This window comes from Lucilia sericata, unplaced genomic scaffold (genome assembly GCF_015586225.1).
Source record: "Lucilia sericata isolate MDLA Ls3-8-SP2 unplaced genomic scaffold, ASM1558622v1 Contig001551F_arrow, whole genome shotgun sequence".
Taxonomy (NCBI): Eukaryota; Metazoa; Arthropoda; class Insecta; order Diptera; family Calliphoridae; genus Lucilia; species Lucilia sericata.
Genome location: NW_023995475.1, coordinates 56,478 through 78,839, shown reverse-complemented (window position 1 = coordinate 78,839; position 22,362 = coordinate 56,478). Strand labels below are relative to the sequence as shown.

General features: G+C 31.0%; 1 protein-coding gene across 1 annotated transcript in view; it reads left to right on the top strand.

Annotated features, from left to right (window-relative positions):
- Positions 1 to 20,753, top strand: part of LOC119611879 (hybrid signal transduction histidine kinase A) — a 29,034-nt gene extending 8,281 nt beyond the window's left edge. Inside the window, exon 2 of the mRNA XM_037967582.1 lies at positions 16,815 to 20,753. Within this exon, the coding sequence (XP_037823510.1) occupies positions 16,992 to 19,178 (2,187 nt within the window). The 5' untranslated portion in view covers positions 16,815 to 16,991 and the 3' untranslated portion in view covers positions 19,179 to 20,753. The remainder of the gene's footprint in view (positions 1 to 16,814) is intronic.
- Positions 20,754 to 22,362: the final 1,609 nt, after the last annotated feature.

Sequence of the window (22,362 nt, the reverse complement as noted above, 5' to 3'; positions counted from 1 at the left end):
AAATTTTGTATTTATTACAAATAGTGTCAATGTTGCAACAATTATTTTGTGGTTAGGTTCTTTTCGTTTTTTCTCTTCTTGTAACAGAGTTTAAAGACTTACACGCATTTAGTTGGCTTTTAGAAGAGGAGCGACTTTGGAACAAAAAATTTTCTCACAAAATGTTTGCTGCTAAAATTTCAGTTGTATTTTGAAAAGGTCTATAAAGGATGTGGTTGATTAACCGCAATTGACTATACAAACTGAAGAGAAGAAAAAAAAAACAAATAAATTAATAGGTTAAACAAAATAAACCAGCAACATGTTGAAGAGCTGAAGATCAAACGGAATTTTAGTACAAAATTTAAGTTTTAGTACAATAAGAAATTTTATTTCATTACTAGTTCAGTTCTAGTTCAGTTCTAGTTCAGTTCTAGTTCAGTTCTAGTTCAGTTCTAGTTCAGTTCTAGTTCAGTTCTAGTTCAGTTCTAGTTCAGTTCTAGCTCAGTTCTAGTTCAGTTCTAGTTCAGTTCTAGTTCAGTTCTAGTTCAGTTCTAGTTCAGTTCTAGTTCAGTTCTAGTTCAGTTCTAGTTCAGTTCTAGTTCAGTTCTAGTTCAGTTCTAGTTCAGTTCTAGTTCTAGTTCAGTTCTAGTTCTAGTTCAGTTCTAGTTCAGTTCTAGTTCAGTTCTAGTTCAGTTCTAGTTCGTTCTAGTTCAGTTCTAGTTCAGTTCTAGTTCTAGTTCAGTTCTAGTTCAGTTCTAGTTCAGTTCTAGTTCAGTTCTAGTTCAGTTCTAGTTCAGTTAGTTCAGTTCTAGTTCAGTTCTAGTTCAGTTCTAGTTCAGTTCTAGTTCAGTTCTAGTTCAGTTCTAGTTCAGTTCTAGTTCAGTTCTAGTTCAGTTCTAGTTCAGTTCTAGTCAGTTCTAGTTCAGTTCTAGTTCAGTTCTAGTCATTCTAGTTCAGTTCTAGTTCAGTTCTAGTTCAGTTCTAGTTCAGTTCTAGTTCAGTTCTAGTTCAGTTCTAGTTCAGTCTAGTTCATCTAGTTCAGTTCTAGTTCAGTTCTAGTTCAGTTCTAGTTCAGTTCTAGTTCAGTTCTAGTTCAGTTCTAGTTCAGTTCTAGTTCAGTTCTAGTTCAGTTCTAGTTCAGTTCTAGTTCAGTTCTAGTCAGTTCTAGTTCAGTTCTAGTTCAGTTCAGTTCAGTTCTAGTTCAGTTCTAGTTCAGTTCTAGTTCTAGTTCTAGTTCAGTTCTAGTTCAGTTCTAGTTCAGTTCTAGTTCAGTTCTAGTTCAGTTCTAGTTCAGTTCTAGTTCAGTTCTAGTTCAGTTCTAGTTCAGTTCTAGTTCAGTTCTAGTTCAGTTCTAGTTCAGTTCTAGTTCAGTTCTAGTTCAGTTCTAGTTCAGTTCTAGTTCAGTTCTAGTTCAGTTCTAGTTCAGGTTCTAGTTCAGTTCTAGTTCAGTTCTAGTTCAGTTCTAGTTCAGTTCTAGTTCAGTTCTAGTTCAGTTCTAGTTCAGTTCTAGTTCAGTTCTAGTTCAGTTCTAGTTCAGTTCTAGTTCAATTCTAGTTCAGTTCTAGTTCAGTTCTAGTTCTAGTATAGTTCTAGTTCAGTTCTAGTTTAGTTCTAGTTCAGTTCTAGTTGAGTTCTAGCTCAGTTCTAGTTGAGTTCTACTTCAGTTCTAGTTGAGTTCTAGTTGAATTCTAGTTGAGTTCTAGTTCAGTTCTAGTTCAGTTCTAGTTCTAGTTCTAGTTCAGTTCTAGTTCAGTTCTAGTTCAGTTCTAGTTCAGTTCTAGTTCAGTTCTAGTTCAGTTCTAGTTCAGTTCTAGTTCAGTTCTAGTTCAGTTCTAGTTCAGTTCTAGTTTAGTTCTAGTTCAGTTCTAGTTCAGTTCTAGTTAAGTTCTACTTCAGTGCTAGTTCAGTTCTAGTTCAGTTCTAGTTCAGTTCTAGTTCAGTTCAAGTTCAGTTCTAGTTCAGTTCTAGTTCAGTTCTAGTTCAGTTCTAGTTCAGTTCTAGTTCAGTTCTAGTTCAGTTCTAGTTCAGTTCTAGTTCAGTTCTAGTTCAGTTCTAGTTCAGTTCTAGTTCAGTTCTAGTTCAGTTCTAGTTCAGTTCTAGTTCAGTTCTAGTTCAGTTCTAGTTCAGTTCTAGTTCAGTTCTAGTCAAGTTCTAGTTCAGTACTAGTTCAGTTCTAGTTCAGTTCCATAATTTGAAAGCATTGTTTTTCCCTTTCTTTTCGCAAATGTTTGCTGGGATATTCTTAGTCCAAAAAACTCCACTTACATTTCACTCTTTAACTAATTTTACTCTACACCAAAATTCAAAATATTTACTTAGCACACCCGCATCATTATTGTCTGTAAGTTAAATAAAGATCAAAACCAAAAACCAAAGAACAACAGAAAAAAAATACTTGACATGATCTTGTAAATTTGTTAAGCAAATCTTAAAGATCTTTTGTTTTCAATTAGGAACCAGAACGTGCGCAGACAACAACAAGCGGGGAAAGTATTTAAGTATAAGTAACCAAACACATTATAAATGAAGCTGCTAAAAATATTGTTATTTTTAACTATTTATTTAAGAAATTTATGTTTAAGATCAACAATATGATCTACAAAAAAAAAAAAAATGTTTGAGATTTTTAGCACCTTTTTTTTGTGTACAACCGTGTTAAAAGAAAACAACTTAAAGATAATTGCTAAAAATATGATAATATATAAAAACAGACAGCTAACTAAATAGCTACAAAACTATAACTATTTTTAGCAAACTTATACTATATTGATTTAGTTTTTTTTAAACACTGGCCTTTTTAATGTCTTTGTTATCTCTTGTTTTATTAAACATTTATGTATTTTTAAGATAAACATCATTTTTCTAAACACTTTGTGTGTGATTTTTTCATCATGTTTATTTTGACAAAACATTATAATTAATTCAATTAATTTAGTTTTTATAATTTATTTATTTTTACGTTAATATTTTACTTTTGCTATTATTTTTCATAAAGCAAATAAATTTAATGTAATTATTTTTTACATGGATTTTGTTACACAAATTGTTTTTATTTTTTATTTTTGAATATGTCTCGAGGCTGTTAATGTTAGAAAATTATTAGATTTAATAGGTGCTGCCGTTTAGCTGAACTGCAAGTAATAAAATTCACAAATCTTTGATCATAATAGAGTGTGAGGTTTAACAACAAGAAGGTGGGCAATAAGCAGGCAATAGCAGCTAGCTGCAGCTGCTTAAATGTCGCAACAATAAGGCATTGATAATGAACTAATATTTCTAGCATAATAGTTTACACAGCTTTAAATTTGCTTATTTTTTCCTCAAGGATTTCAATAATGGCTGAAATTTTCTATATAAAATGTGTAGCAACAATTGGTATTTTTAGCTCATTTCGGTTCTAGTTCAGTTCTAATTCAGTTCTAGTTCAGTTCTACTTCAGTTCTAGTTCAGTTCTAGTTCAGTTCTAGTTCAGTTCTAGTTCAGTTCTAGTTCAGTTCTAGTTCAGTTCTAGTTCAGTTCTAGTTCAGTTCTTGCTCAGTTCTAGTTCAGTTCTAATTTAGTTTTAGTTCAGTTCTAGTTCAGTTCTATTTCAGTTCTAGTTCAGTTCTAGTTCAGTTCTAGTTCAGTTCTAGTTCAGTTCTAGTTCAGTTCTAGTTCAGTTCTAGTTCAGTTCTAGTTCAGTTCTAGTTCAGTTCTAGTTCAGTTCTAGTTCAGTTCTAGTTCAGTTCTAGTTCAGTTCTAGTTCTAGTTCAGTTCTAGTTCAGTTCTAGTTCAGTTCTAGTTCAGTTTCTAGTTCAGTTCTAGTTCAGTTCTAGTTCAGTTCTAGTTCAGTTCTAGTTCAGTTCTAGTTCAGTTCTAGTTCAGTTCTAGTTCAGTTCTAGTTCAGTTCTAGTTCAGTTCTAGTTCAGTTCTAGTTCAGTTCTAGTTCAGTTCTAGTTCAGTTCTAGTTCAGTTCTAGTTCAGTTCTAGTTCAGTTCTAGTTCAGTTCTAGTTCAGTTCTAGTTCAGTTCTAGTTCAGTTCTAGTTCAGTTCTAGTTCAGTTCTAGTTCAGTTCTAGTCAGTTCTAGTTCAGTTCTAGTTCATTTCTAGTTCAGTTCTAGTTCAGTTCTAGTTCAGTTCTAGTTCAGTTCTAGTTCAGTTCTAGTTCAGTTCTAGTTCAGTTCTAGTTCAGTTCTAGTTCAGTTCTAGTTCAGTTCTAGTTCAGTTCTAGTTCAGTTCTAGTTCAGTTCTAGTTCAGTTCTAGTTCAGTTCTAGTTCAGTTCTAGTTCAGTTCTAGTTCAGTTCTAGTTCAGTTCTAGTTCTAGTTCAGTTCTAGTTCAGGTCTAGTTCAGTTCTAGTTCAGTTCTAGTTCAGTTCTAGTTCAGTTCTAGTTCAGTTCTAGTTCAGTTCTAGTTCAGTTCTAGTTCAGTTCTAGTTCAGTTCTAGTTCAGTTCTAGTTCAGTTCTAGTTCAGTTCTAGTTCTAGTTCAGTTCTAGTTCAGGTCTAGATCAGTAATAGTTCAGTTCTAGATCAGTTCTAGTTCAGTTCTAGTTCAGTTCTAGTTCAGTTCTAGTTCAGTTCTAGTTCAGTTCTAGTTCAGTTCTAGTTCAGTTCTAGTTCAGTTCTAGTTCAGTTCTAGTTCAGTTCTAGTTCAGTTCTAGTTCAGTTCTAGTTCAGTTCTAGTTCAGTTCTAGTTCAGTTCTAGTTCAGTTCTAGTTCAGTTCTAGTTCAGTTCTAGTTCAGTTCTAGTTCAGTTCTAGTTCAGTTCTAGTTCAGTTCTAGTTCAGTTCTAGTTCAGTTCTAGTTCAGTTCTAGTTCAGTTCTAGTTCAGTTCTAGTTCAGTTCTAGTTCAGTTCTAGTTCAGTTCTAGTTCAGTTCTAGTTCAGTTCTAGTTCAGTTCTAGTTCAGTTCTAGTTCAGTTCTAGTTCAGTTCTAGTTCAGTTCTAGTTCAGTTCTAGTTCAGTTCCAGTTCAGTTCTAGTTCGGTTCTTGTTTTGTTAAAGATCAGTTTTAGATCACTTCTAGGTCTAGTCCAACGTTTTTTAATATAGTAATTTGATATTTTTTATTTTTATGATTTTAAGAATGCATGAATTGAAAGAAATATTTAAATATTTCACAAAATTTATTTTTATATTTAGAAAGGTAAATGCGAAGGGATTATTTTTATTTAAAATTTCTTCCTAAATTAATTTTCAAAAATTTTCAATTTAAAAAACGTTTTTCAACAAATGACTTACAAAATCCAAAAACACCTGTTTCAATTTAACTTTACTTAGCGAACATGTCTTAAGTTCGTAGTCATTATCAACATGATACTATTTAGACTTTTTTCTTTCTGAAAAGGGTTCTTTTTAATACCCAACATTTTCAGTCATAAAGTTGTAATAAGTTTGTATGTGTGTAAAGAAAAACAAAATAACAACTAAAATTTACTCTTTTGCATACAATGAACAAAATCTAACTTAAAGTAATAACAATATCTTAAAGCTAATCAAGAAACTCTAAAAGCGCTTATAAAACCGACCAACGATGCACACAGAAAAATTGAAGGTGTATGTCTGTCCGGCTGTCTTTGTGTCTTTCAGTCCCTTGGCTTTTAGGAGTTTAAGCGCCTGCGCTTGTGTTAATAAGTTAAAGTTTTAAATTCTAGATCCTGTTTATAGTTATTTAATTTTCAATTTTTCTTTTAACTTTATTTCCTTAGCTATTGCAGCCCGACAACATGCTAATCTTTTTATAGTTGTTTAGCACAACATCAGTAGCTAGTCCAAAGAAGAAACTCTAGGTTGCTTTTAAAACCATTCTTATAGTTATTGTTGTAAATGCTGCTTTGTGTTTTGTTCTTCTGTTTAATTTAAAATAGTGTAGTATTGTTAATAATTATGGCTTTAAAAGGTAAATATACTACTGAAAAATAACAACAAAATATAGATCTATAAAATTGGAAAGCAAAAGCTAAACTATGGTAACGGATGCTCTTGTCTGTGTGTAAAGGTTGGGTGTCTTGAAGTGGTTGCCTCACAGCTACCTCTACCCCCTGCTCAATATTATTAAAATTATAACAGCCACAATGGCAGCAACAACTGCATCAATAACAGCAGCAGCAGCAGATGACGACAGGATCATTTTCTTTTTGCTTAAAATGTTGTTGTAGTGTTCATGTTATATTGCAGCATTTGCCTGAAAAAAAGGTTGTATGTATCGGTATAAATGTCTATATGTATTCTTGGCTAAATTGTCTGTGATCACGCGATGCTTGGCCAACAATTGCTACTGTATTAAAATGTAAAAAAAACTGCAGTTGTTCTTGCCATACTTTATAAAAATTCGTACATACAAGTGTTTGTATGTTTGTGGCAATTGCCTGTTGCCGCTTTAATTCTATTTTTTTTCGTATGAAAATTATTTGCAAACGGACGGAAGTTTTGAAAATGTATTTATAAGCCAACATTATTATTGCTTTTACACAATACATACAACAACAACAATAGCAACAACCAAATTAAAACCGATCGTTACCACCTCTGCCACCAACCAATTCATTCATTCATGTCTGTACAGGTATGCCTATTTTAGCTTGACCAACATACTATACAATATAAAATGTGCATGTGATCAGCTTTCAGTGTCTAAAAGGTGTACAATTGAAAAAATAATTACATTTGACTAAGAAATGATTATGGCCACAAATTGCAAGGAAGACAGAAAGGAAAAGACAACAACAACAGCAACTACAAACAACATGTTGCATATAAATATAAATGTGTTACATGATTATAGTAAACACAACAACAAGTGCAGTTTTATGGTTATGGCAAAAACAATTATAATACCACGAAGAGAGCAAGATAAAATGAGAGAGCTTTTATGTTGCTTATTTTTTCCAGTTAAGAGGTTGTTAAATTATAAACAAAATTTAAAGGAAGTTGTAATAATTGAATATTTTTTTTAAGAAAAAGCTTTTAACAAAAAAGCTTTTGAAAGTTAAGTCAAAGCTTTAAGCCAAACCTTATAAAGTTTGATTTTAAGCTTTAAAATATACTAATTTTAAAGCACATATCAAAGGCTTTATTTCAAAAAGCTTTCTTTATAGATATTTTTTTTTTCTATGAACAAAGCTTTTTCGATGCCTTGAAAATGCTTTCAATGATCATGATCTAAAATTTCCTACAAGTTTTAATTTTTTAGAAAATTATAATAAAAAAGCTTTTTATAATAAAGCTTTCGATAAAAGCGTTTAACATTTTTTAGAAGCTTTTATGCAGAGCTTTCAAGAAAAGCTTAGTTTTCAGTAAATTTGGGTTTTGCAAAAATCATTTAGCAAAAGAGCTTTATGTTGGTGTATAGCTTTAGAAAGCTTTTATGCTTTCAATAGCTATAAAATCTTCAGTTCTTGTTAATCAAGTTTTTAGATCTTTTTTTATGGAAATTTTATAAAAAAGCTTTATTATTTTCTTTCAGAGTTTTGCAAAACAACTTTTAGTAAAAAAGCTTTATGTTGATGTAAAGCTTTAAAAAGCTTTTTCAGTTAGTTTTAGTAAAGTTCTTATGTCATTATCTTTGTTTTTTTATAAACTTTTGAACTAAAAGTGACAAACTTTTAAAAGCTTTTGTGTATATAGAATTTTATCTATATCTCATAACAAAGAAATATAACATTCAGTTGATCAAACTTCATTGAAAAGCTTTAATAATTTTATTACATAATCTTTGTTTTGAAAGCTTTAAGAAAAAATTGTTGAATTTGTTATATTTTTATATAGAATTTTGTTATTATGCCATACTATAGCTTTCAAAGTCGTCATTGCTTTTATTTTATAACAAAAGCTTTGTGTTTCTTGCAAACAACTTTAAGCTTTCTATTGATAGTGAAAATACTTCTAAAGGCTTTAATTATTAACTTTTTATTTTCAAAGATTTCGAGCTTATAGTAGTGGAAATAAGATTTTTTTGCTGAAAGCTTTATTTATTTATTAAATAGTGAGAAAAGCTTTGATTTTAAAGTTAGTTATAAAAAATATATAAAAATTTAGTTTTACTTTTCGCCCTTAAACATAAAACTAATTTTATAATTTCGATTTTTAATGCTAATTACACAAACATAACCTTCGAAACCCTTTAAAGGTCTGACCAAACTTAAGCATCATTATCATTATGACCTAAAGCTAACAAATTATAATGAATTTGTTATAAAAAGGAACAAAAAACAACAAAAAATATAAATTAAAATTTGTTAAACATTAAAAAGCAGGTGTGTTAGAAACATAAACTTAAGCTAATGATTTAACTTGAAAAACATTAAAGCTTTTTTTTTTTATAAACAAAAAGCTTAAGGGTTTTAGAGTTTTTTTTTCTTTAGAGGATACTAGTTTAAAGCGTATTAAAGTAATTAAATAAAATCTTGTTAAACTATTGCTTTGTTATAACTTGACCCATTTTTTAACAAACAAAAACCACAATTAAGTCAAGCATATAAATATATAAAAGTGTTTCCAATTTAAATACCTACAATTTACAATTTGCCACAACAAGGCGACAAAGTCTTAATTATTAATCTTGTAGAAACTATATAATAAAAAACCATAATAACAAAAACAACAACACATTACACTTAACACAGTAAACAAATCATTAGTTGTGTTAAAACAAATACACAAACTCTCCAATAGACAAATGTAATTATACAATATAAAACAAATTCTACTAGAAACAAGTAATAAAAAAAAGTTAACTACATGAAGAGAAAAAAACAAAACTAATTTATAACATCCACCACCAAATCGTATACACGTAACGAGTCAACTGTTGTAATTCAACCAAATAAAAATTCTGTAAAACCAATTCAACCAACCAAATAGCCACAAAATAAGTGAGGCAATAGTTTAAACAATTTACCACATTGAATTGTATTTATATATATTTTTTTCTTATTTTATTTATTTAAATGGAGTTCACAAAGGTTACATGTTAATTAAAGGTAATTTGAAAAGTAATTTAAAATTTTTGAGTTTAGTTGGAAAAAAGTCGCTATGTTATAGCTATAATTTAAGTTATTATAGCTGATCTTGTTGAATTAAGAAATTCCATAAAATACATAGTTAATAACAGGCGCCAAAATTGTAAAATAATATAAATACGTTTGTTTTTTTTTTCTTTTTTTTTAATAACACATAAATTAAACAATTTAACAAAATAAGTTGCAAATAGTAAATCGTGAAACACATTGTTGAAAAAACCATAAATTACAAAAGTTTAACAGTTTGTTTATTGCTGCAAACAAAGTGCACTGAAAAAAGCTTTTTTTTTTTCTAAAGTAAACAAATTATTAACAAAAAAGCTATATTTCGTGTGAGGGAGGAGTATAAGTACAACAATAGTTTTTGTGTTGTTCATTATAATTTAATATTTATGTATTATTCGTTGGTTATTAACACTATTTAGCCTGTCGACAATTTAAAGAAATATATGGAAAAAGTACTTTTTGAAACAATTTTTGTAAAATTTTTACATAAAGTTAAATTTTTTTTCTGGTCAAAACTTTTTATGGAGCAACATTTTGCTTAATCAAAAAAGCTTTTTTCACTTAAACAACTCTTTTACCTAATAAAGTTTTTCTGTAGAAGCAAACTTTTACTTATTCAAAAACATTTCTTTTTACTTAAAAAGCTATTTTACTGAGTAAAGCTTTTTCTGTAGAAAAAGAAGCTTTTCTAGTTAAATTCTAGTTCTGTCTGTTCAGTCTAGTTCAGTTCTAGTTCAGTTCTAGTTCAGTCTAGTTCAGTTCTAGTTCAGTTCTAGTTCAGTTCTAGTTCAGTTCTAGTTCAGTTCTAGTTCAGTTCTAGTTCAGTTCTAGTTCAGTTCTAGTTCAGTTCTAGTTCAGTTCTAGTTCAGTTCTAGTTCAGTTCTAGTTCAGTTCTAGTTCAGTTCTAGTTCAGTTCTAGTTCAGTTCTAGTTCAGTTCTAGTTCAGTTCTAGTTCAGTTCTAGTTCAGTTCTAGTTCAGTTCTAGTTCAGTTCTAGTTCAGTTCTAGTTCAGTTCTAGTTCAGTTCTAGTTCAGTTCTAGTTCAGTTCTAGTTCAGTTCTAGTTCAGTCTAGTTCAGTTCTAGTTCAGTTCTAGTTCAGTTCTAGTTCAGTTCTAGTTCAGTTCTAGTTCAGTTCTAGTTCAGTTCTAGTTCAGTTCAAGTTCAGTTAGTTCAGTTCTAGTTCAGTTCTAGTTCAGTTCTAGTTCAGTTCTAGTTCAGTTCTAGTTCAGTTCTAGTTCAGTTCTAGTTCAGTTCTAGTTCAGTTCTAGTTCAGTTCTAGTTCAGTTCTAGTTCAGTTCTAGTTCAGTTCTAGTTCAGTTCTAGTTCAGTTCTAGTTCAGTTCTAGTTCAGTTCTAGTTCAGTTCTAGTTCAGTTCAGTTCTAGTTCAGGTTCTAGTTCAGTTCTAGTTCAGTTCTAGTTCAGTTATAGTTTCAGTTCTAGTTCAGTTCTAGTTCAGTTCTAGTAGTTCTAGTTCAGTTCTAGTTCAGTTCTAGTTCAGTTCTAGTTCAGTTCTAGTTCAGTTCTAGTTCAGTTCTAGTTCAGTTCTTAGTTCAGTTCTAGTTCAGTTCTAGTTCAGTTCTAGTTCAGTTCTAGTTCTAAGTTCAGTTTAGTTCAGTTCTAGTTCAGTTCTAGTTCAAGGTTCTAGTTCAGTTCTAGTTCAGTTCTAGTTCAGTTCTAGTTCAGTTCTAGTTCAGTTCTAGTTCAGTTTAGTTCAGTTCTAGTTCAGTTCTAGTTCAGTTCTAGTTCAGTTCTAGTTCAGTTCTAGTTCAGTTCTAGTTCAGTTCTCGTTCTAGTTCAGTTCTAGTTCAGTTCTCGTTCAGTTCTAGTCAGTTCTAGTTCAGTTCTAGTTCAGTTCTAGTTCAGTTCTAGTCAGTTTATCTTTCCAGTTTTCAGTTCAGTTCTAGTTCTAGTTCAGTTCTAGTTCAGTTCTTGTTCAGTTTCTAGTTCAGTTCTAGTTCAGTTCTAGTTCAGTTCTAGTTCAGTTCTAGTTCAGTTCTAGTTCAGTTCTAGTTCAGTTCTAGTTCAGTTCTAGTTCAGTTCTAGTTCAGTTCTAGTTCAGTTCTAGTTCAGTTCTAGTTCAGTTCTAGTTCAGTTCTAGTTCAGTTCTAGTTCAGTTCTAGTTCAGTTCTAGTTCAGTTCTAGTTCAGTTCTAGTTCAGTTCATAGTTCAGTTCTAGTTCAGTTCTAGTTCAGTTCTAGTTCAGTTCTAGTTCAGTTCTAGTTCAGTTTCTAGTTCAGTTCTAGTTCAGTTCTAGTTCAGTTTTAGTTCAGTTTCTAGTTCAGTTCTAGTTCAGTTCTAGATCAGTTCGTTCAGTTCTAGTTCAGTTCTAGTTCAGTTTAGTTCAGTTCTAGTTCAGTTCTAGTTCAGTTCTAGTTCAGTTCTAGTTCAGTTCTAGTTCAGTTCTATTTCAGTTCTAGTTCAGTTCTAGTTCAGTTCTAGTTCAGTTCTAGTTCAGTTCTAGTTCAGTTCTAGTTCAGTTCTAGTTCAGTTCTAGTTCAGTTCTAGTTCAGTTCTAGTTCAGTTCTAGTTCAGTTCTAGTTCAGTTCTAGTTCAGTTCTAGTTCAGTTCTAGTTCAGTTCTAGTTCAGTTCTAGTTCAGTTCTAGTTCAGTTCTAGTTCAGTTCTAGTTCAGTTCTAGTACAGTTCTAGTACAGTTCTAGTTCAGTTCTAGTTCAGTTCTAGTTCAGTTCTAGTTCAGTTCTAGTTCAGTTCTAGTTCAGTTCTAGTTCCGTTCTAATTCAGTTCTAGTTCAGTTCTAGTTCAGTTCTAGTTCAGTTCTAGTTCAGTTCTAGTTCAGTTCTAGTTCAGTTCTAGTTCAGTTCTAGTTCAGTTCTAGTTCAGTTCTAGTTCAGTTCTAGTTCAGTTCTAGTTCAGTTTACAGTTCTAGTCATTCTAGTTCAGTTCTAGTTCAGTTCTAGTTCAGTTCTAGTTCAGTTCTAGTTCAGTTCTAGTTCAGTTCTAGTTCAGTTCTAGTTCAGTTCTAGTTCAGTTCTAGTATCTAGTCAGTTCTAGTTCATTCTAGTTCAGTTCTAGTTCAGTTCTAGTTCGTTCTAGTAGTTCTAGTTCAGTTCTAGTTCAGTTCTAGTTCAGTTCTAGTTCAGTTCTAGTTCAGTTCTAGTTCAGTTCTAGTTCAGTTCTAGTTCTAGTTCAGTTCTAGTTCAGTTCTAGTTCAGTTCTAGTTCAGTTCTAGTTCAGTTCTAGTTCAGTTCTAGTTCAGTTCTAGTTCAGTTCTAGTTCAGTTCTAGTTCAGTTCTAGTTCAATTCTAGTTCAGTTCTAGTTCAGTTTTGGTACTTTTGTCAGAACAACATTTTTAACAAAATTCTTATAAATTCTAAAAGTCTAATACGATAAACACTTTTTTAATCAATAGCTGTATTTTTATATAATCTTTTCACTTTTAAAGTTTAAAATTTTTTGCGTACCTTTTTTCTCCCCTTTTGCTAGTCAAAACCATCTCTTATACATTTACTAGTTAGTTAACGTTTAACACATGCTTTTTTCTGGTCTTGTGCTTGGCTGTGTATTTTATTTTAAAACAGACATTGCTTAAATAAATATTTGTTTTTCTGCAGTGAATACATGTATTGGTACTTTTTCTATATATAAACTTTTTTCGTTATTTATTTAACACTTATTTTATGTTAAGACACTTAAATTGTGTGGTCACACAAATTCCTTTATTAATTGTCAAGATATGTATTTATTTAAAAATAATAAAATACAAGTTTAAGAATAATTTGTCAGTTTACGAAAATTTAATAATAAATAAGTCTGCAAAAGTTGTTTAAATTTTGGCTCCAAAAACAAAATTCCTTGAAATTTTATTTTAATTTTACAAGAGGGTTGCTTATCACCAGTTTTTTTTGGCAAAATTTTTTTCGCTTGTCCCTTGTCTCGTTATTGTTAAAATTAAGTACTTTATGACACATTAAATATTATCCACTTAACTTATATAAAAATACAAAAAAATAAAACAAAGTTATGAATAGTTGTCTGCTACAGTCAGGCCTTTTATATTCCCTTAGGAAACACCCCATCTCTAGAACATACAACCCAGTTATAATGTTTGCACAAAAAAATCACGCGATTTTTTTATATTTTGGGGTTTCAGGGTCCTTGTAAAGATTTTTTCCGTTATACATATATTCAAGCTTTTTTTCTCTTTCAGATTTTTTTTTTGGTGGGTTATAAACTGTTAACATAATTATGAAAAATTAACAGCTTTACATTGTGTTGAGCGGCAAATCTAGGAAATAAAAACTATATATATATGAAATAAATTTCAACACTAACCAGAACATAATTATCGTAATTTTTCATAAATTTTTTTTCTTTTTGTTTTCGTTTTTGCTTTATGTTTTATACTATTTAAAATAAAGATTTTTTTTGTGAATAAAATTTATGACTTTAGCATGTAAGAGAAATATTGTAAAAAAACATATATATATTTAAATAATTATTGTAATTACAAAGTTTTTTTAAGGGATAATTTTAAGTAGAGGAAATGGTCTTATGTAAAGCTTAAATAGATTCAAGAGTTAGATTTTCAATCAATACATCAGGCATCATCAGAGAACTCAAGTTTAGTTATAATTCAGTTCTAGTTTAGTTCTAGATCAGTCCTAGTTCAGTTCTATTTCAGTTCTAGTTCAGTTCTAGTTCAGTTCTAGTTCAGTTCTAGTTCGGTTCTAGTTTAGTTCTAGTTCAGTTCTAGTTCAGTTCTAGTTCAGTTCTAGTTTAGTTCTAGTTCAATTCTAGTTCAGTTCTAGTTCAGTTCTAGTTCAGTTCTAGTTCAGTTCTAGTTCAGTTCTAGTTCAGTTCTAGTTCAGTTCTAGTTCAGTTCTAGTTCAGTTCTAGTTCAGTTCCAGTTCAGTTCTAGTTCAGTTCTAGCTCAGTTCTAGTTTAGTTCTAGTTCAGTTCTAGTTCAGTTCTAGTTCAGTTCTAGTTCAGTTCTAGTTCAGTTCTAGTTCAGTTCTAGTTCAGTTCTAGTTCAGTTCTAGTTCAGTTCTAGTTCAGTTCTAGTTCAGTTCTAGTTCAGTTCTAGTTCAGTTCTAGTTCAGTTCTAGTTCAGTTCTAGTTCAGTTCTAGTTCAGTTCTAGTTCAGTTCTAGTTCAGTTCTAGTTCAGTTCTAGTTCAGTTCTAGTTCAGTTCTAGTTCAGTTCTAGTTCAGTTCTAGTTCAGTTCTAGTTCAGTTCTAGTTCAGTTCTAGTTCAGTTCTAGTTCAGTTCTAGTTCAGTTCTAGTTCAGTTCTAGTTCAGTTCTAGTTCAGTTCTAGTTCAGTTCTAGTTCAGTTCTAGTTCAGTTCTAGTTCAGTTCTAGTTCAGTTCTAGTTCAGTTCTAGTTCAGTTCTAGTTCAGTTCTAGTTCAGTTCTAGTTCAGTTCTAGTTCAGTTCTAGTTCAGTTCTAGTTCAGTTCTAGTTCAGTTCTAGTTCAGTTCTAGTTCAGTTCTAGTTCAGTTCTAGTTCAGTTCTAGTTCAGTTCTAGTTCAGTTCTAGTTCAGTTCTAGTTCAGTTCTAGTTCAGTTCTAGTTCAGTTCTAGTTCAGTTCTAGTTCAGTTCTAGTTCAGTTCTAGTTCAGATCTAGTTCAGTTCTAGTTCAGTTCTAGTTCAGTTCTAGTTCAGTTCTAGTTCAGTTCTAGTTCAGTTCTAGTTCAGTTCTAGTTCAGTTCTAGTTCAGTTCTAGTTCAGTTCTAGTTCAGTTCTAGTTCAGTTCTAGTTCAGTTCTAGTTCAGTTCTAGTTCACCTAACAGTCTGTCTCCTACAAAATCAACAATATTATCCTTTTTAACTAAACATTCAATCTAAATAAAACAAAAGCAAAGAAATCCCTTACCCAAACCAAACCAACAAATCCAGCAGACACTTTAAGGTTAAAAGAGTCATTTAAACAAATATCAACACCTCAATATCACAAACAAACAACGACAGCTTTGAATAACAAGGATAAAGAAACCTTTAATCCATACTCGATGGTATGAGTATTTGCGAGGCAATTGTGTCGAGTAAGTACAAGTAACACATCCTTAGGCCACTTAATGTTTACTCTAGTATAATATTTGTTAAACTAGCGTGCTACTCTAGCTGTTATTTTTCGTGTTTTATAGTAGCCAAAAGGAGCGCTGCTACTGCTGCTGTTGAATGCATATTCAGTGATGTGGAAAATAATATAAAAGCTTAAAGGAATGTGTCTATATAGAGTCTATACTTTTATTAGGTTGTTGTTTTTGTTGTCCTTGTTAGTTGTTTGCTTTAGAAAGGATAATCAGAAAGGAAACAATTCACATATATCAAATAAGGATAAGCGCAATGCAGTAAAAACAACAAACCTCCTACTAATATGAAAAGAAAGTAGAATGTTGTTGTTTAAGTTTGCTAAAGAAAATTAAGATTTATATTAAAGGTTTTAATAAGGGAAAAATTAAATGGAAGTGTTTTAGCAGGAGGTATGTTTTAGTTGAGATTAATAAGCAAAAGCTTTCAAAAGCTTTATATAACGAGGCTTTAAAAGGACATAAGCTTTAGTGAATATCAAAGCCTTGTTTGGTTTTAGTTAACTATGCCATAGAAAGAAAAAGCGTTTGTTTTGAAAGTTAAAAAAGTTATTAAAGTTCAGTAAAGCTTACAAATCTAAAATTTTAAAAATTTTTTTGAGTTTCAGTTGTTATATAATGAGGCTTTAAAAGGACATAAGCTTTAGTGAATATCAAAGCCTTGTTTGGTTTTAGTTAACTATGCCATAGAAAGAAAAAGCTTTTGTTTTGAAACTTAAGAAAAGTCCTTAAAGTTCAGTAAAGCTTACAAATCTAAAATTTTAAACATTTTTTTTGAGTTGCAGTTGTTGTAGATTGTAAACAGAAAATTATACTATTCTTTCTAGTAACTAATAGCTTCGGAAAACAATAAAGCTTTGTGGGAGTTTAAGAAAAAGAGAAAACTTTAAAGAACAAAAAGCTTTGTGGGAGTTTAAACAAAACTTTGAAATATTATGAAGTTCTGTTTATTGTACTACCATGTCTCATCTAATTTAGAATCTGAGTGTCAAAAGCTTTCCTCACTCTCAAATGTTACAGTAAACAAAGAGCTTTTTCCCGACAGTATGAGATTTTTAAGACTTTAATGAAGCAACGTTAACGTTTTAATTAAAATTCTAAAAAAATTTTAATTCTTAAATACTTTTTGCTTCAATTATAAAATTGTCTATAGAAAAACTCCAACATTCATTATTGCTCTCCCAAAAACAAGGACATAAACTTTGAGGCTCATAAAATTTAGTATTAGAGAGTTTTTTGTTTATTTTATTTCTGTTTCGTGAAACAAAACTGAAACCATATAAAATCCTATCAAGAGAATCAACGCAGCGTAAACAATCTGGAAAAAAAACTACCAGCAGTTGTTCTTATTGCGACACTAAACCAAGTTAGAAACAGCCAACCAATGTGTCAAGAGGGTCAACAAAAAAACAAAAAATAATGATTTTTGTTCTTTTATTTAAGGCTATTGAGGATGCCAAAAACTAAATAATATTGTTTTTTTAGAATTTTTTCTAAAACGGAAACAAATGTCTTTCTATGTGTGATAAAGTTTATGATGGTGTATAGCAGCAGTCACAATAAACATAAATCTTTGACATAAAGGAAATGCTTGAATGATTTGTTTTTTTTAAGGGGAATGAAATAAATAAAAAGGTTTTTTGGTAAATTTTGGCATAGCATAGATTTGTATAAAAAAAGTTTAAATAAACTAATATTGAAGTTAGGAAATTAAGAGAATCAATAAGTTTAAGCTTTATTTAAAAAATCCCTAAATTTTTTTTCTTTCCTCTCTTTGCAGTTAAAAAAAAACCTCTCTTCAAAAAAAAAAAACACATCAAAAAACCATCAGCCAGCACTTAGTTCAGAATCCTCTCTATTGGAAAAGAAAAGCTTTTTTAAGAAAAAAAACTTTTTAAGCTCTTAACACCTAACACCCCCCCCCTACAACAACGTTTTGTCTAAAAACTGTGACCTAATGACTATGGCCGAAGGTACTGACCCCATGGGGCATCATGCGACATCTCATCATCATCACCACCAACAGCATCAGCAACATCTGCAGCAGCAACAAAATCATTATCAACAAGCCCAACATTTGGCCCATCAACAGCAGCAACAGCAGTCACACCATTATCCACCCTACACACACCTGCCCTATGGTTTGCCCCATAATTTGGCCTTGACTCTGCAGCAACAAGCGGCGGCAGCAGCAGCTGTTGCAGCCTCAGCGGCCGTCCAAGCCAATGAGCATAATAACAATAATTTAACAGCGGAACATGTTAGAGAGAACAACAACAACAACAACAATAATACAACAAATATGCCCTGGAAGCAGAGGAAACGTAAACGTCTATCGGCGGTTTTAGATAAACTACACAACAACAGCGCAAATCATACCATGGAGGTGGATACCGAAGATCAGGATTCTGAGAAATCCAGTCTGGCAAAAGAGGCTAATAATAATAACAATGAAAGTAAGTCCTCCTCTTCTACTAAACGCTCTAGTTATAGTGGTGATGAAGAGGCTGATTCGGTGGAGGAAATGTCTATTGGAGATAATGATGAAAGTCCTAGAATAAGCCTAAGTCCTGTTAATCATAATAACAACAACAATAATAATAATAACAACAACAATATAATGGATACTACATTACCTGCGGCGAAATTCATTAAAACTGAAGAACCTCAAAATCCCCTGACAGTAGACATCAAGACTGAGTCACATATGTCAAGTCCCTATGATCGTTATTTTCCCATACCCTCTCCTTTGTTTGGTTACTATTTGCACACCAAATATCTCAATGAAGTATTTCGACGGAGACAAGATCTCTATACCTCGCCAATGCAACATACACCCTCCTCTATAGCCTCATCACAAATGGATGAAACGTCACCGAATGCCAAGGAAATGAAAGAGTTAAAAATGGAAAGATCTCATCAGGGTGAATTTACGGCAACAGCTGCCAGCATGTCACCGCCTCATAGTGTGGCCATGGCTTTACCCTCACCGCCACGCAGTGAGACCTCTATAAGTGAGACTATGTCGGCTAATACCTCGGATCCCAATATAATGCCACCACCTCAGGATAGACCTTTGGATTTATCGGTGCGTAGTGGTGGTAATACACCCACAGGAGAGTTGATGACACAAACTGCCGGTGGAGGAGGAGCTGCTGGTGGTAGCTGTAATCCTGCTAAGAAGTATAAGTCTACATCACCCTTGCCAGCCACCACCATGATGTTGCCGCCCAGCCAACAACCGATCTCAGCTTCGTTGTCGCCCAGCAGTTGTAACAATAGTTCGTCTACTGGTGTGTCTACTACTACCACCACCATATCTTCAGCTCCTGTTTCTCCCTATGGCGGGCAAATGTCTCATGCCGTGGCGGCAGCTCATGCTCATGCTGCTGCTGCAGCAGCGGCTGCCATGATTAAAATGGAAATGCCCATGCATCCTTTGCATCCTCATGCTCCCACTACCACAGTAGGAGTGCCGGTCATTAAGGGAGATGTGGCCTCACCCACCACTAAGGAATCTGTAGCCTGGCGTTATAATTTAGATGTTTCGCCGGTGGTAGAGGAAATGCCTCCCGGTTCAGATGTGGCCTATGTTTGCCCCGTTTGTGGTCAAATGTTTTCTTTGCACGATCGTTTGGCCAAACACATGGCTTCCCGGCACAAATCACGCAATCCCTCTAACGATATAGCCAAAGCTTATTCATGTGAAGTGTGCAATCGTTCGTTTGCTCGTTCGGATATGCTAACACGTCACATGCGTCTGCATACTGGAGTTAAACCCTACACCTGCAAAGTTTGCGGTCAAGTATTTTCACGTTCTGATCATTTATCCACCCATCAACGTACTCACACCGGAGAGAAACCCTACAAATGTCCCCAGTGTCCCTATGCAGCCTGTAGGCGTGACATGATCACCCGTCACATGCGCACCCATACACGCTACGAGTCTCAACAGCAAAGACAACAACAACAACAAGGAGCAGCAGGCGGACATCAAGAGAATAAACCTACTCTACCCATATTGGCCGATATGAAAATGAATATACCCATGCTGTTGAAATCGGAGGATTATACTCGTAATTCTCCCTTGAATCATACAATTGGTGCTTCAATGCCGATCGTAGTGAAAACAGAGAGTGCCTAGTTAAGCGCTCACAGCTTATGGTATGTTAACTCTCACAGCTTTCCGTTTAAAGAAAGCTTTTACTCTTTGAAATGATATTAAATTAGAAAACCTAAAAACTGAGATTAATTTAGAAACTCTCTTTAATAGAAAAGCAGCCTAAAACTTGCCACTTTAGTTAAATTTTAAAACTTTATAAAACAAAAGTTTATGACAAAAGATTTAAAAAAAGACATTATTTTAAACACAAAAAGGAGAAGAGTAGCTTTTTAAGTTTTATATAGTTTATAAGTTTTTTTTTTATATAAATATTAATTACAAAACTAATTTAATTTAACACAACAAATTTAGCAAGACAAATTAATTGATAATCTCTCTGCCAAGACTGAGTCTAAGTTTAAAAAAATTACTAACCCTTTAAATGCAAACAAACAAACAAACAAACAAACCCACAAAACTAAAACAGTTTAGCAAAAGCTTTTAACAGAAAGCTTTTACTTATTTTAAACACAAAAAAAGTAGTAAAATTGTTGTTAAAGCTTTTTGTTTTATAAGTATTTTGCTCATAAATTAAACAATTTACTTTTTTGCATAGTATTAATTTGTTTTTATATAAACATAAATAAAAACTACTAAAGCATTTGTTAGTTAATAGTTGTATTATTTTTTAAGTTAATTATACTATTTTTTTTTTAATTATTATTACCATTAATTGTTAATTTTATTATAACTTTATATTTTTTTAATTATTTAAAACAAAAACTAAAGCAAAACAAACAAACCAATCAACAAATCATATTTTTAAAAATTTTATATTAATTTTAATAATTTATTTATTTTTTTTATATAAAATAATTATAATTAAACCAAGAATTCTCCCTAGGGCTCAAAATTGTTATAAAACTTTTCAGCAAATTTAAAAAATTTTCTTTTTTTTTTCAAAAAAAAAATTTCCTTGTTTTTTAAAAATTTCTAAAATTTTTTTGTTTTTTCATAATTATTATTTTTTTTAATTGTTTTTTTTAGTTAAATTTTTTATTTCATTAAATGAATTAAATTTTTTTGTTTTTTTTTTTTCTTAATTTTCTGTTGTAACTTTTTTGCAAATTTTTTTAAAAAATTTAAAAATTGTATTTTATTTGTACCCATTCCATGCTAAAAAATAAATTGTTAATTTTGTATTTTTTTTCTAAATAATTCTCTCATTATGTAGTTTTAGTTTAATTGTTTCAATTAACAATTGTTACTGTTACACTCTGCTAAAAGTTAAATCTTAAACCCTAAACCTGTTATATTCCTATTATTAAATTTTTTTAATTATTAATAATAATTACTTCTATTACATTTTTTTTTAAATTTGCTTTTATTGTTCTTAATTTAAGCTGTTATTTATTCTCTTTCCCTGTTTATTACTCTTTATTATCACTCTTTACACGTTTTTTTGCCAAACCGAAGGACCATTTAGTTTGATTTATTTTCTATTTAAGTTATTGTCTTTGTGAACATGAATTTTATTATTAAATATTTAATTTTTAATTATTTATATTAATTGGTTATGATTAGTTTGTAATTTTTTTATTATAATTATTTTTTAATTAATTGTCAAAGAAAATAAAACAAAAAAAATTTAATTGAAAGAATAAATAAAATGAAATGAATTTTGCATTTGAAAAGAAAAGTAAACAGTTTTTTGTGTTTTTATTATTATTTATAATTTATTTTTAACATTTCTTCAGTTTTTCTTAAATTTCAGTTTTTTTAATATTTGTTTATAATTTTTTTTCGCAATATTTTGACTTATAAGCTCTAATAGTTTCCCATATAAAGAAATGCTAGTCCGCAAATTTATTTGTATTTAATGCATATGAGAGAATCCAAGCATTCCCTTCCCCTATTTTCCCCAAACGTTTACATGGTTGTTAAAGTCCTTCGTCCAAAATTTGAAGATTCTAGCTCTACTATTTGCCGCGATAAACGAATTGTTGTATTTAATTCATATGGGAGGTGCCAAGTTCCCTATTGCTTGTCCGCCAATTTGTTACTCAAATATTCCCAGAAAATGTTTTTTCCCAGAAAATGATTTTTTTTTAATTCATATGGGAGGTGTACCGCCCCCTATTGCTATTCCGCCCATTTTTTGTTCTAAATATTCAAGTCGATACTAAATAGCTCCGAAAAAACTTGAGGACTCTTACTGTTATATTTTCTCAGATATACTAATTTTAGATTTTCTTATATGGGAGGCGACAGACTAAATTTGAGGTTTCTAGCTGTTGTAGTTTCTGAGATATATAGTTTTTAATTCTTCTAAAATTCTCTTTTTATGGAAAATAAAAAATTCTCTTGTTATAGAACACTAGCTATACCCAGTGTTCTTCGCTACCCTCATCGTAATTAAATAAAATAAATATTATTGTAAATTTTCAGTCAGTCCAATATATTTACATTTATGTATGTACATACATATATCTGCAATGTCAAAAAGTGCCCTTTTATAGATTTTCATACAGGTTCCTAGGTTCAATTTTTCTTAGATTTTCAATCAATAATGATTGATTCTAGTTTCAATATAACAGGAAACTCAAAAAATGGAAAATGAAAATGCAACAGAAAGTCTCTTCTTTAGATTTTAGTTGAATGAGGATGGTGTATGTTAAATTTTCAACCAGAAGTTCCTCTCATATAAATTTTTTTACACTCAGGAAGCTGCGTGTCCAATTTTATGTTTTTAGGTTCAATAATATAGAAAGTACGAAAACATACCAAAAGACATCTTCTATTTAATTTCATGTTTCTAAGTTTAATATTATCGAAAATTCAAAAAGTACCAGTTATAGAATGAAAAAGTACCAGAAAATACTCTATTTTAAATTTTCATTCACATAAGTCCCTGAATGCTTACTTTTGAGTTTCTATGTTCAATGTAATTGAAAACTCAAAAAGTACCAGTTGAAGAACTAAAAAGTACCAAAGGTACTTTTATAGGTTCTTATTTACTCCGAGCTCTAAATGCCAAATTTGATGTCTCTAGGTTCAATATTATAGAAAATTTATAAAGTATCTATTGAAGAACGAAAAAGTATCAAAAATTCCCTTTTTATATTTTATGAAAAAGTAGCAAAAACTAACCTTTTATAGAATATCATTAACTCTGAGCTCCACATGCTTAATATGTTTCGAGGATCATATATTATAAAAAACACAA